The sequence below is a fragment of the Ascaphus truei genome, chromosome 22 (genome assembly GCF_040206685.1).
Source record: "Ascaphus truei isolate aAscTru1 chromosome 22, aAscTru1.hap1, whole genome shotgun sequence".
Taxonomy (NCBI): domain Eukaryota; kingdom Metazoa; phylum Chordata; class Amphibia; order Anura; family Ascaphidae; genus Ascaphus; species Ascaphus truei.
This window is the reverse complement of record NC_134504.1, coordinates 8,595,057-8,610,654: the sequence shown is the minus strand read 5'-3', so window position 1 is coordinate 8,610,654 and position 15,598 is coordinate 8,595,057. Positions and strand designations below refer to the sequence as shown.

At 44.5% G+C, this 15,598-nt stretch overlaps 1 protein-coding gene across 1 annotated transcript in view; it reads left to right on the top strand.

Moving 5' to 3' along the window:
• The first annotated feature begins 406 nt into the window (after positions 1-406).
• Positions 407-15,598, top strand: part of LOC142472587 (uncharacterized) — a 56,581-nt gene continuing 41,389 nt past the window's right edge. Inside the window, exons 1-6 of the mRNA XM_075579656.1 lie at positions 407-1,563; positions 4,650-4,763; positions 6,024-6,137; positions 6,517-6,630; positions 8,551-10,352; positions 13,421-13,579. Coding sequence (XP_075435771.1) covers positions 1,515-1,563; positions 4,650-4,763; positions 6,024-6,137; positions 6,517-6,630; positions 8,551-10,352; positions 13,421-13,579 — 2,352 coding nt within the window. The 5' untranslated portion in view covers positions 407-1,514. The remainder of the gene's footprint in view (positions 1,564-4,649; positions 4,764-6,023; positions 6,138-6,516; positions 6,631-8,550; positions 10,353-13,420; positions 13,580-15,598) is intronic.

Genomic DNA, 15,598 nt, shown 5'->3' with positions numbered 1-15,598 from the left:
TAGATCAGTAACATTTCCCAGAGACTGTGCTAGGGAGAGAGAGTTACTTCTGCATGTGGATGTGTATACTCCTCTTGGTCCTTAATATATCGCAGTAAAGCTGCTTCAGTTCCTCCCTGTTGGCCAATGCTGATAAGAAGGAGGTAACCTGGATATAATATAACCCCTGAGGCTGTAATAACACTAAAATACTGCACATTTATACACACACCTGTTCTCTCTGTGTCTCTCACAGGCAGGGCTGGGGCAGCACTGGCAGGGCTGGGGCACGACAGGCAGGGCTGGGGCAGGACAGGCAAGGCTGGGGCAGGACAGGCAGGGCTGAGGCAGGACAGGCAAGGCTGGGGCAGCACTGGCAGGGCTGGGGCAGGACAGACAGGGCTGGGGCAGGACAGGCAGGGCTGGGGCAGCACAGGCAGGGCTGGGGCAGGACAGGCAAGGCTGGGGCAGGACAGGCAAGGCTGGGGCAGGACAGACAGGGCTGGGGCAGGACGGGCTTGAGCTTTCTACTGCGCATCCCCCACCCTCCCTAGCCTCCGCTGCCTATGGAAAGGTAAGGGCGCCAGGGGGACCCAGGCTATACTTAAATGTGCAGCAGTAACTCTTTCCCTAGCACAGTCTCTGGGAAATGTTTCTGATCTACACTGTATGTGACACTTAATCTGTACTGAAGTCTATAAAAACTACAACTCCCATGATCCCCTGCGTGTGAGCATGCGCAGTAGGACACAGGGCTGTGACCTGGATGTAGTCGGCAGGGAGGGGGAGGAAATGAGTTCTGCACAGAAAGTCCTGTCAGGAATGTAACGTGTCTGTGACTGATATAACCAGAGACATGTTACTGATGTTGGTTTAACCCCTTACTGTGTGTGACACAGACAGGGGGCAGGAAGGAAGAAGGTGTCTTCAGCAAGACCCCAACCTGAGAGGGTCTATGTCTGTTCTTATTTGCGTTAATCGTCTCTGCCCTATCCAGTAGGAGGTTCGGTTACAGCTCAGAAAACATCTGACCATCTCCCCAGCACCCAGCCTGCACCCACAGAGGGGAACTGCAGGTCCTGCTATACCCAGCCTGCACCCACAGAGGGGAACTGCAGGTCCTGCTATATCCAGCCTGCACCCACAGAGGGGAACTGCAGGTCCTGCTGCTATACCCAGCCTGCACCCACAGAGGGGAACTGCAGGTCCTGCTATACCCAGCCTGCACCCACAGAGGGGAACTGCAGGTCCTGCTGCTATACCCAGCCTGCACCCACAGAGGGGAACTGCAGGTCCTGCTATACCCAGCCTGCACCCACAGAGGGGAACTGCAGGTCCTGCTGCTATACCCAGCCTGCACCCACAGAGGGGAACTGCAGGTCCTGCTATACCCAGCCTGCACCCATAGAGGGGAACTGCAGGTCCTGCTATACCCAGCCTGCACCCACAGAGGGGAACTGCAGGTCCTGCTATACCCAGCCTGCACCCACAGAGGGGAACTGCAGGTCCTGCTATACCCATTGCCCACTACCAGCATGGACAGAGGAGCACTGCCCACTGCCAGCATGGATCCACACTTGTTAAGTGAGTATTGTATATATTTTGAGGACTCTGAAATTTGCAAGGAGGGGATATATGGTTATTTTGCAGTTATGGAAGTAGTAATGAATATGGCAGAAATTAAGTATTTTGATCAATCTGGCAACGAGAAATAAACATTGGTTACAAATTGTCATACAAATACAAGAATTGTTTTTATTGCCTGTTAAACCCCTAATCAGGCCTTAGGTTTATAGAATTGATGGTATCTAGAGATAAGGACATCTGGTTGTGTAAATGGGGGGATTTGAGATATGGCTGTCCTGACACTATACAGTAATAAACGTAAAGCTTTTAAATTTACCTTGAAAGACATTCTTTGGGGGATTCTGCAGAGTATCAGGGGACGTGGCTAAATATGAATATCCTGGATCTGACAGCACTTTGCAAGAATAATAAATAGATATTTGTAACCGTTGTGATTATGACTCAAATGATACCAAAAAACAGTTTTTTCCTAAGTATAATGAAAACAAAAAGAAAAAAACAGCGCAATACCTCATAGTGTAGTATTAAAATAATTATATATATTGTTGAACAGCAGGTGAGTATCTCACGTACATCAATTCAAAGATTTGAAAGCATGGCATGTTATGGACATGTTACCAAACTGCTACCGCAACAGCACACGACCATCCGATCGATCGAGGGAGTGGATCCTTCTCTCTCACACGATATCGTCTCAGCCAGTGAACTGACATCCAACGAGGAAGAGAGCGCTCTTAGACTGAAGCCAACACCTTACCTGCAGACCGCGACTTCCTACACTGGCTGAGACGATATCGTATGAGAGAGAGAAGGATCCACTCCCTCGATCGATCGGATGGTCGTATGCTGTTGCGGTAGCAGTTTGGTAACATGTCCATAACATGCCATGCTTTCAAATCTTTGAATTGATGTACAGTACGTGAGATACTCACCTGCTGTTCAACAATATATATAATTATTTTAATAATACACTATGAGGTTTTGCGCTGTTTTTTGTTTTTTGTTTTCATTTAGCACGTGTGGTTTGTGGAGCCAGTCCACGGATTACAGCGGCATATCTCCATCTGACACCTAGTAACAGGTTTTAATTTATTTCTGGTTAAACACAGCACTTTTAATATTGCTTTATCTATCACATTGTGATTCACTTTATTGGTATATATAATACTTTTCACCATTGTCATGGTCCTGAGCGCACTTCTTTCTTCTTTTTTGTCTATTTTCTAAGTATAATCTGATGTTTTTCAAAAATAGAAATTATGTGAGTATAGGAAGTACACAGATGTAACAGTGAAGGTGGCGTGTGTCTAAGTATTATGGAAACCGTTATTAAGTCTTTTGTATAGATTGAGGCAAAGTTTAAACTTCAAAAGAACAATGTTTTCTTTTTAAGTCCTAAAACTGTCGTAGAGAGATTGATGAAAGGGTTGTGTTGAGAACACGCACAGAAACATGATCTTATGGTATTCTCAATGAAGGGAATTTAGAAAATAAAATACTGCATTCTAATTATTAAGTAGATTTTAACCATGGAAGTATCTGGCATTGTCAGGATACAGGAAGTGAAGAAATTATGGGTACGTATGAACCATAACAAGTCCAAAATAAGTCAATTATGGTTTGTGGAGTGGCAGCTTCTAGTCTTGAGGAAATACTCCACGGCCTCAATACCAATCTGGTGTATGATTGATGTATACAATGCCTCGACATCCCGACTAATCAATAGTGTCTCGGCATCAATAACAATATCATTCAGTCTATTCAAGACATCCTTGGTGTCGCGTAAATGTGACTCTAGGCAGCGTTTTAGAGATTTAGCCTGTGACCCGACGGGGTTAATTGTTTGCAGTTCTCTAGCATTGACCTCAATGTTCCTGTGTCTGCTGATAATGTGCGTTTGGTCTGTCAGTTAAAATGATTACCATGTGTCTGTTAACCATTGCATATTGAGTACAGACACTGGTTTACCTTTGCAGTAGATTCACTTTGTCTACTGCAGGCGTCAGAAGGGTGTGTTCTCACTCCCTATGTGTATATGTACCTGAACAGTAGGTCTATACTACAAAGTAGTATCATAAACACTGTCTTATACTTGCCTCATGGAGTTATGGCTGCCCATGTATTTAGATACATCTAATGATCATCCATAGGGAGCTTATATTCTGACAATTTAACCATCTTGTATTACCTGCAGTGGCCACAGACTGATTACTACACAAGCACTATACCAGCTATCAATTTACCACTCCTGACCACATAGTCGCCACTATTCTGGCTATGCGCATGCTTTACATATATTTTTAATGCCGTATTTTAGTTATTTGCACCCATCTGTTTGTCTCTCCTTATGAGGTTTAGTGCTCCAAGTCTGACCTGGAGTTTTAGTATTTTGTACAAAGGGGAGTTGCAGACTCTCTCATTTGAGGTATTTGCTACCAAGTCTGTTTTTCCAACCACGCAGGAGATTTTTCTCCAGTATATCCCATCATACACTGTAGGGGCAGCATTTGATTATCTGCTAAATAGTTTTAATTTTATGTTTATAGTTGATCTCTGTGGATTGGCCTTGGATTCGCCAACACCAATCCTACTAATAATTTTTATTTTATCACCAATTAAAGTTTTAAAGATTAATACCATTACACATCACAGTAAGTGCATTCAACAGGGACAAGTTTCCTGTGTTGTTTACATATGTCACGTGCTCACAAGTGTGCTGTTCATGGTATATTGGGACGGATTGAGGGAGAGATATGTTTTTTTGAGGGACCATGCATGGAGAAAAGTGAATTGGCTAGATAGCTGTGTGTATTAACCATTGTCCCATATACAGGTCACGTGCTCACAGGTGTGCCATAGCTAATATGAGTCAAACACACAAATTAATCTTATGTTTTTATAGATCTACCAGCCGGTAAAATGTAATATGTCTTCAACTATATTTGTCAGTTTTTGCCAGAAGGGCTAGTAAAACATTTAGTTACAATGGGTATTATATTATACCAATATCAGAGAAGGTGAAATCACAAGAAGAGCCCCAAATTCCAGCTTTACATGATGGGTTTTCCTTTTCTTATTGCCAGGTTTTCCAGTGGTTGTACTGAAGAAGTTAAAGATTACGTCGGAGAAAGAAGAACCAAACGCTGAGGATCATGTGACCTCAATAAAGAGAGAAATAGATTCATTTCCTGTTGCTGGTAAGTAACCTTGTATCCTCACTTTATTCATTTTTTTTTTTAAATAGGCTGTAATGTCTTCAATATTAAGGAAAATAACATTAAAGCATGGATACAATTATAAGCTACATGTCTAGTGAAAAACAAACAAACACATGATTTGTCTAAGGTTATATTGAGAATATTATTATTGTTATTGAGGTTTGAACATTGGTAGCACCATAAACTCCAACATGTTTTCAGCACTCAGGGTTAATAATAAAGTACAATCAGTTACCTATCCCCTCCCACTTAGGAATCAGTATACAGTATTTCTGTATAGTGATATCACAGGAAGAGTTCCCACTCCCAGCTTTACATGATGGATTTTCCTTTTCTTGTTGGCAGGTTTTACCGTGATTGTACCAGAGACGTTAGAGATTAAGTCTGAGAGAGAAGAACCAAACACTGAGGCTCATCTAACCAGAATACAGAGAGAAATTGTTACATTTGCTGACAATGATTAGTACTATAGCATCATTTTGTGTAGACAAATGTGTTACCTTGTTACAAGTAGTATGGTAACCTTTAGGGAATATTCAGGGTTAATTGCCTCAGGAAGCCCCTAGGCCTGCTGATTATTCTGTAACAAACCCCATGCAGCAGAGTTACTGGAGCAATATGTCTCTCTGAAACGCGTATAAAGGTTGGAAATGCAGAGTTTTGGGTCTCTGACCATCAATGGATCACATCGGGAAAAACAGAATAATTTTTCAAGGGCTCCTTCCACTGTTTGACCTTTGTATTCTGCCTGTGCTCTCAGACGCTAAATGCAAAGATAATGCAGAAACTTCTCTTAATTTCTCTATTCTCCCATTTCCTCTCTCTGACAATCACTTCAGCCCATTTACTCTCTTTCAATTCTCCTTTTCTTCACCTCCATTTACCCCTCAGTTCTGCAGAGACCAGCGTTTCATTAAGCTAACTAGCTAGCACTGGGGGAAATTCTCATAAAATTGAAGCAGCATAAAATGTAAAGCACTCATCGGTTAACTCTTCCAGTTGCCAATTTTGGCAAAACATATAAAGCAGAATACCCCAAAGTAAGATGTAAATTACTTTATACAGTCCTGATGGGGTTCGCAAACTGGAAACTTTCTGCTTGCACTACACTGGTACACAGCATGTGTGAGCAAAGAGATTACAACATGCAAATGCAGTAAAGATCAGTCACCATCAGGTTTCCTCCATAGCAGCCAAGCAGTGAGAGGGGTCAGAGGGTTTTCCTTTTCTTATTGCCAGGTTTTCCAACGGTTGTACCGGAGCGATTAGAGCTTAAGTCAGAGAAAGAAGAACCAAACGCTGAGGATCATGTGACCTCAATAAGGAGTGAAATAGATTCATTTCCTGTTGGGGGTAAGTAACCTTGTATTCTCATTGGTCTTCTATTCAATTTGTTTTAAAAATGGACTGAAATGTCTACAATATTGAGGAGAATAACATTAAAGCATGGATACAATTATAAGTTTTAGTAACAAACAAATACATGATTTGTCTAAGGTTATATTGAGAATATTGTTATCATTGAGGTTTGAACATTGGTAGCACCATAAACTCCAGCATGTTTTCAGAACTCGGGTAAAAACACTCGTCACCCTGGGTTAATAATAAAGTACAACCAGTTACCTACCCCCTCCCCTTAGGAATCAGTATACAGTATTTCTGTATAGTGATATCACAAGGAGAGTTCCCACTCCCAGCTTTACATGATGGATTTTCTTTTTCTTGTTGGCAGGTTTCCCAGTGATTGTACCAGAGACGTTAGAGATTAAGTCTGAGAAAGAAGAACCAAACACTGAGGCTCATCTAACCACAATAAATAGTGAAATTGTTTCATTTACTGTCGATGGTGAGTTCCATAACATTCTTTGGGGTAATCAAAGGTTATCTTGTTACAAGTAGTATGGTCACCTTTAGGGAATATTCAGGGTTAATTGCCTCTCATAGGAAGCCCCTAGGCCTGCTGATTTATTCTGGAACAAGCTCCATGCAGCAGAGTTACAGGAGCAATATGTCTCACACGATTATAAAGGTTGGAAATGCATTTGGAAAAACAGAACAGTTTTTCAAGGGCTCCTTCCACTGTTTGACCAGTGTATTCTGTCTGTGCTCTCAGACGCGAACTGCGAAGATAATGCAGAAGGTTCTCACTTAATTTCTCTCTTCTCCCCTTTCCTCTCTCTGACCATCACTTCATCTCATTTACTCTCTCTCAATTCTCCTTTTCTTCACCCCCATTTACCCTATAGTTCTGCAGAGACCAGCGTTTCATTAAGCTAACGTCTTAACTCCACTTTGCTGTCCTCCCTCTCCTCTCTCTGCTACTCTACTGACCCGACAACCTCGTCATGAACTGCAATTCTGCCCAATCTTCCCCTCATGCGCTACATGCCCCACTTCTCTGCCACTCACCCTTCTAACCCAAGACCTTGACTACACTGCCATACACGCATTCTTCGCTCCTGCAGTCGCTCCTCTGAGTGCCTGTAACAGGGGACTTATCCCTGTTCACAAATGTGCCTCTAATCCAGCAGTGTGGTGGTTAACTGTTGGTAGGCAATTAACTAACACCACCTGCCTGATTGCTTAGAAAAGCCTGTCTTTTGAGACAGGAAGTGAGACTCCTTAGCTCACACCTGAGCTGAACTTTGGAGACAGAGCAGAGATTCATTAGTCCACAATGGGGCTGAAACAAGGAAGGACAGATATCTTGAGCGACAAGCTGACCACAAGACAAAGGGGACAAGATTCTAAACTTGGAGCCTGACATTTTCTGTGCACAGAAGGGTGCGCTTCCAGGAGAGCAGAGAAACTTCCCCTACAGCAGCCCAGCTAACAGATAAGACTTTTTCGTATAAGACTATTATCTAAGTCTGTGTATTGATAAATGTCTCCATGATTTGGGGCTCGTAAAGAGCCTAGCTAACCAACCCAGTCAGAGAGGGCTGAGCTACATGTGTAGATAGTCTCCAAAGCAGAGATAGGGGTTTTTGGTTGGCTCACTATTTCGCTTATGTTGATTTTTTTGCTGTTTAAAGCGACAGGCACAATAAAGCCTTATTATAATTTCACCTTATAACAGTCTCCATTGTGTACCTCTGCACATGCCCTCCTACAGTGCCCCTAGAGGAAATCTCATACTCTCTCTGACATCCTGCACTGCAAATGTAATCTATCTGGTTTCAACTCTTCCAACTACCAGGCTAAACAAAGCTACTTTTCTTCACTAATGAACACTCACAAGTCTAGCCCACGCTGCCTCCTCTCTGTATTTGACTGTCTACTCAAACCACCATCTGTTAACTACTTTTCTTCCTCCATTTTACCTCGGGAATTTGCTGACCATTTCAAGATGGTGAATTCCATTTGTGGAGGCATCCCCCCTCTGTATCCTCCTCATATTCTACACCTCTTCTTAACTCTTAAGCCTACCTTCTTTGGCTCGTTCGTCCCTCTGTCATAGAGCAGCGGTATAATATATATTATACTTGGATAATAAATACAGTAATAAATACAATTATATATGTATCAAAATTAATTAACTGTGTGAACTGCTAGAAACAAATTGCCGGTCTTTGGGGACCAGCACCAAAGTCATTGGGAGCCACTGTATATCCAGGGGAAATAATGCTACCACTATGGATATAGATTAGAAAGTACATTTTGCTAAGTAGTGGTAAAGTAAATTCTGCAAAGTATTTTTTATTCGTAATTTGCATTCCAGATGAAAAAACATTTGAGCTCTGTCTTTTTTGTTTTCTTCTGTTAGAGAACTGCCTGAATGAGGAGCAGAACTGGAGCTCTGATATGTCCAGAAGCTGGTTGACTCCCAGCAGCTCAGCAGTTCCAAAAACCAATGATTCCTGCCACATGTTGGACACGTGCAAGGAACCAGTGCCACATGAAGGTGAATTTACATGCCTTGTACAGCTCACAGCACAGACTGACTCCAAGTATGGGTCAAGCAAAAGATACGAGAGAGATTCAAGAATGAGCAGCAGTGCTCAGCTTTTTGTGTGTAAGTGTGGGAAAAGCTTCTCACTGGATAGGGACTTGCTCACACACCTTTGTGTCAACACTAGCAAGCAACCCTTTACCTGTACAGACTGTGGGAAAAGTTTTTCACTGAAGAGAAAATTTGTTTCACACCAGAGAATTCACAGAGTGGAGAAAAATGTTAATTGCACAGCGTATAGGAAGCAGGTAAGCACTAAGAGCAGCCTCCTCACACACCAGAATATTCATAGAGGGGAGAAACCTTTCACATGTACAGAGTGTGGGGAAAGCTTTTCACAGAAGAAGTATCTGCTCACACACCAGAGGATTCATATAGGAGAGAATCCTTTCACATGTGCAGTGTGTGGAAAAAGTTTTTCACGGAATAGCAGCCTCCTCACACACCAGAGGATTCACTCAGGGGAGAAACCTTTCACATGTGCAGTGTGTGGAAAAAGCTTTTCACAGAAGAGCAGCCTCTTCACACACCAGAGGATTCATACAGGTGAGAAACCTTTCACATGTGCAGTGTGTGGAAAAGGATTTTCACAGAAGAGCAGCTTCCTCAAACACCAGAGGATTCACACAGGGGAGAAACCTTTCACATGTACGGAGTGTGGGAAACAATTTAGCTTAAAGACGAGCCTCCTCCAACACCAGCGGATTCATACAGGGGAGAAACCTTTCAAATGTACGGAGTGTGGGAAACAATATGGTGAAAAGAGCAAACTCCTTCAACACCAGAGGATTCATACAGGGGAGAAACCTTTTACATGTACAGAGTGTGAGAAACAATTTAGCTTAAAGACGAGCCTCCTCCAACACCAGCGGATTCATACAGGGGAGAAACCTTTCAAATGTACAGTGTGTGGAAAAAGCTTTTCACGGAATAGCAGCTTCCTCAAACACCAGAGGATTCACACAGGGGAGACATCTTTCACATGTACGGAGTGTGGGAAACAATATGGTGAAAAGAGCAAACTCCTTCAACACCAGAGGATTCATACAGAGGAGAAACCTTTTACATGTACAGAGTGTGAGAAACAATTTAGCTTAAAGACGAGCCTCCTCCAACACCAGCGGATTCATACAGGGGAGAAACCTTTCAAATGTACAGTGTGTGGAAAAAGCTTTTCACAGATGAGCAGCTTCCTCGCACACCAGCGGATTCATACAGGGGAGCAACCTTTCACATGTACAGAGTGTGAGAAACAATTCAGTCTAAAGAGTGGCCTCCTCCAACATCAGATGATTCATACAGGAGAGAAACCTTTCAAATGTGCAGAGTGTGGAAAAAACTTTTCACAAGTGAGCAGCCTCCTTACACACCAAAGGATTCATACAGGAGAGAAACCTTTCACCTGTACTGTGTGTGAGAAACAATTCAGTTTAAAGAGAGGCCTCCTTCAACATCAGAGGATTCATACAGGGGAGAAACCTTTCACATGTACAGAATGTTGGAAAAGCTTTTCACAGAAGATCCACCTCCTCAAACACCACAGACTTCATACAGGGGAGAAACCATTTGTTCAGAGTAGGGTTGGGCAATCTACAGGTAGCATAGCAATATCACAGTAATAAAAAAGGCAGATAACTTGATACTGTCATTATTATTGTCGTGGAAGACCAGACAAGTGCACTAGGATTGGAAGGACTAGACAGGACAAAGGATTTAAATACAGTATATTTTGTCTGGAGCCAATAGGAGAAACAGGCTGCACCAAACAATGTTAAACTCACAACAACAGATCGTTATGGGGAAATCCTAGCTGGCTAGGTGCTGGGCGCTGCCAGAGCACCACCAGAGTTTTACCTGGGGTTGTCATTGATAGCCCAATAAAACATTTTATATTATGGAGGTCTGGTCACAGTACCAAGACCCACAAGAGGCCCTCATTGTTGTCTTCAAAGGGGACCACGTGTTCTTGAAATCGTCCCTGTGAGTAGCAGAGAAAGGTGACAAAAGTGTCACCATTCAGTTTATGGTCTTTACTAAAAATAAAAGATAACTTGGATCTGACATGATTCATAAGAATAACAAATGTATATTTGTAACATTTGCGATCAGAAGGATTAAATATAACAGGTTGATCTATGTTATATTTCGGATACGTATTTCACCTTCAACAATTAAAGTTACCCCTATCAAGATGGGTGTCCGCACGTGTATTTTAATTATACAAATGTAACGGTGAAAGTGGCACCACCATAGGGGTAATAGAAATGTATGTGGTACTTTTTATACAGTTTTTAATTAACAAAAAAAAAAAAAACAATTTTCTCTCCCCAAGCCTTAAAAATATAATTGGAGAAGGATGGGGGTGAGTTAAGGACATGCCCCAGAAGGTGGGCTTATTCAGTTTTCGATGCAGGGTTTTTTATGATAAGAATTTAAAATCCAACAGAAGAGTGTTATGCAAACAAGACGTGAATTGTCATGTTCATATTTCCATTATCTCTTGGAGCAATCTGATATTGTTATGTGGCAACATATTTAGATTGTCTGTTTTGATCCTGTTTATTTTATTAAACTGTCTGCCTATATTATACTGTGTTTCTTGTAAGGCCGCGCTTATAGTGCACGCGACGGGACGGGTGACGTCACCCGTCGCCGCTAGCAAAAGTTGTAATTCGCTTTGCGGAGATGTCGCGGGGGGCGACCAGGACATTGATTGGTTCAGACGCTGTCTCATGTGGCGACAGCTTCTGAAAAATCAAATTTGACCGGCTTCCAAATTTTCAGTCTCGTTGCGCTTACTATAAGCGCATGCAACGGCGGCAATACATTTGTTGTCGGGCGACATCGCCGGCACTATATGCGCAGCCTTACATTCTCTTCTGTAACTAGGCACTGTAGTGCTTTTGTATTTTAAATCTAAAATGTAATAAGTACTGTCTTTGGTCTATAATTGAACTTTGCACGTGTTGGACAAGTGCTGTCCATGACGCCCTTATTTTTTACCATGGTATTCCTATCTGCTGTCTGAGGAGAGAGGAGGTGGCAGGCCTGGCAGAGAGAAAGTGAAGAGTAGGGGCGGGTCTGGCAGAGAGAGATTAGTGGGGTCAGGTCTGTCAGAGTGAGAGAGGACAGGATGAGTAGAAACTCCAAAACTTTTACATGCTGCAGCTTCAAGGAAGACAATCTCACCCCTCCCTCTTCACACCTCCCCCATTCATTTTTACGCCTTCCTCTCCTTCCACATGCCTCTTAACCCCTTGCTCTCCTCTCTGACTAAATTCCAAGAGAGGAGTGGGGGAGGGTCTGCCAGGGAGAGTACAAGGATCCACGCACTGGTACTGCATCACTCTGTGCAGACCCTTGGCGGACTGCTATGCTTATATCAGCACCTGGTTTTCCCACGGCCTATAAGAAGGCTGTTCCTTTCACCTGAGCTTCACAACGACTTTGCTACCTGGGGTAATGCTGTGTTGTTTCTTACCTCTGAGCTGTAGTGTTTCCGGCTTCAGTTTTAGCTATTCTCAAACTCTGATACTCACCCTTGCTTGCCTGACGCCTGCCCTCACCCGACGCTAGATTGCCTGACCACTCCACCTGCCGGCTACCTCTCTGGATTCTTGGCCTGCCTGACTATTCTTTGGATCCGGATTCCTGGTTCCGGATATCATCGAGACCCCAAGTACTAACCGACTCTGCCCATGTTTTTCCCTGTGATTCCTGATAGAGAGAGGAGTGAAAGCGGATGTGGCAGAGAGAGGAGGGGGTGGGTCTGGCAGAGAGGAGGGGGCATGTCTGCCAGGTAGAGAGAAGGGGGAGGGTCTGGCAAAGAGAGAGGAGGGGGTGGATCTTGCAGAGAGAGGAGTGAAAGTGGGTCTTGCAGAGAGAGGAGGGAGCGGGTCTGCCAAAGAGAGGAAGGGTGGTACAGGGATCTGGGACCTGATCTGCATGGGTTGCGGGATCTCTTCCTTGGAAAAATTGAGGTACAGTATGTACCTGAGAATGTTCTTGAGGGGGTTCCGCTAGTCCATCTGTGTTCAGCTCGTCGTATAGCCATTGGTCTATTTGCAAAGATAAATCTATAAGACTAGAGGAAGGTCTGGCAGAGAGGAGAGGGCAGATCTGGCCAAGGTCAAGAGGAATTGGGGCACGTCTGGAAGCTCCATGACTTTCACATGCTGCAGCTTCAAGGAATCCTCTATGACACAAACCCTTGACTCTCAGCCCCTCCACCCCCACCTTCAAAAGCACATTAACCCACACAACCCTCATGCCCCATAAATGTCTAATGCTTGGTGTAGAAAAAGGGTCCTTAGTGGGGTTTTAGTTAATTTATTGTAAAACAATTGACGTTCAAAAATATTTAATTCATAAAATTAAAATACAGTACAGTATACTCAAATGTACAGTATTTGCTTTTTTACATTTGTTAAGAATGAAATGCATTTTTATATGAAATATATTTCATAATAAATGACATAGGACAGTTTTTGATGACTTAATTTTGTTGTTTTCTATTGGGTATTCATCACGATAAATTACTTAATATCATTATCGTGGGAAGTTTTTTTGCTATCGCCCAACCCAGTTCAGAGTGTGGGAAACAATTACGTGCAACGTGTGACCTCCTGACACTGCAGGGTATACATATAGGGCTGAAATATATTATTTTTCTTTCACACTCCAGTATATTGATACAGGGAAGAAATCTTCCACATGTACAGTGTGTGGCAAACGATTTACTAATAAGTTGAGCCTTATATGCCACCAGCGGATTCAAACGGGAGAAACTTTCATATGTACAGAGTGCGGGAAAAGATTTAATCATAAGAGCTACTTGCTTACTGTAGAGGGAGAGGGGGTTGGCCCGGTATTAAAGGGGTTGCACGCCATATGGCCACCCCCTGACTTCACCAGGGAGGCAAGGGGTTAACTGGACTGCGGTCCAGGAATGTGGCTTACACCTTGTCATGTCAGGAAAATGTATGTTCCCCTGTTCCCATGTTTCATTATAATCCTGTATTTTAATGTTTTAAAGTGCATTTCTGTATCTCCAGTTGTGGAGGTCGCAGAGAGTTGATATTTGGCCAATGTGTGGAGTCACTGTAGGCATTCAGAACTGGCAAATTTCGACCCACTGAGCCCACCAGAATGGAACTTATTAATATGTGTAGATATTAAAGTGTATATGTATGGTATTCTGGATCTGCTATGCTAATAGGTCATGAAGGGCAGCCGGCTGATTGAGCCTAAGCACTGTGATCAAAAGTTAAACTGCCCTGATTGTTTACACTACGTACTAATCAACAGACCAGACTCTGCCTGCGACCGTGAACCATGAGCAAGGCTGAAGGCTCATCCAACATGAGGACCCGAGCTCAGCTGAAGGACAAGTGCCGTGAATATGGACTGCCCTATAAGAACCAGGAGGTCGCAGACATGGTTGACGCAATCAGTGACTATGAAGCCCGGCTTGCAGAGCCTCAGGATACGGCTCAGCTTGCCCTTGTACAGCCACCCGGAGATCAGGGAAGGAACCCAGTGCCGGGGCGGCGGAATCTCGGGGAGGGAACGAGGGCACCTCCCGGGAGCAGTTCAACAGGAGGGGTACTGGTTGCTGCGGCTACCAGTCCGTTCACCCCTGAAATGTTGGCACTGATTACTGCGTGGGGAGATAGAGGGACACCGGAGGAGCGGCTGCAGTTTATCACTATGGCAGTGAACAGACCCGCTTATTGCCCCCCTTTCCAACCCAACCAAGATGAACTTAAACTGGATCAGCACAGTCTCACCAAGTTCGTGGAAGGTACTGATCAGATTGACAGTTTTCTAAAGAACTTTGAGACACAGTGTTGGCGGTACAAAGTGCTTCCCCAGCACAGGGTTGCACGTTTTGACCCCTTACTGTCCGGCTTGGCTAAGCAGACGATGATGGCGCTTCCAGATGAGTATGCTGATGACTATGACCACCTGAAAGAACTGCTATTGTTTCAGTATGGTTTTACCCCTGAAGCCTACCGGGGTAAATTCCGGCAGGAAGAGAGGCAGCCCCAGGAGTCCTATGTTACCTACGTGACCCGTATGGCTTTGTACGGGATACGCTGGGTGGAGGGCTATGAGGCATGGACTTACCAACGCCTGCTGGACCTCATCTTTCAGAAGCAGCTCATGCAGCAGTGCCCGCCGGCGGTGAGGGCTTGGTTGTACGCCTAGGAACCCAAAGCTTACCAGGAGGCGGCGAGGCTTGCAGATGACTATGTGGCCAGCCGAGCCATGCTGACCCCCAAAGCAGTAGCCAAAGCGGCGGCGGCACCGGCCAGAAAGTCTGTTAATACCCCCCCATGGACTCAGAGGCCGCCTGCGGGCATCAGTCCACCGAAGGCGGGGGAGCCCCGGCACGAGCGCCGGTGCTACAACTGCAACCGCCCTGGTCACATCAGACCAGATTTCCCGGAACCCCTGCGTTCCGGCGGACCCCATCAGGGGCAACGCACCCCAGCTGTGAAGCCGGTAGCCCGCGTGCGGGTGGCTTCCACCACAGACTCCGGACTGGTCATGGAACCAACTCCCAGCGAGACGTCCCATGCAACACCTGTCCCGGTTTCATCAGTGCCTACAGCCAGGAGCGGAGGACATCTCAGCGTGGACCTGCAGCAGACGGACGGACAGAGCAGACATCTCACCCCGGTCACAGTCAGTGACCGGCAAGCAGTCGGCTTGCTGGATTCAGGAGCTGCAGTGACCCTGGTCCGACCTGATATGGTCCGGCCAGAGGAATTGCTCCCAGGCCCTGGGATACAGATCACTGTGGCTGATGGAGAGCCACGTTTCATGCAAGTGGCCAGAATCTTTTTGGATTGGGGGG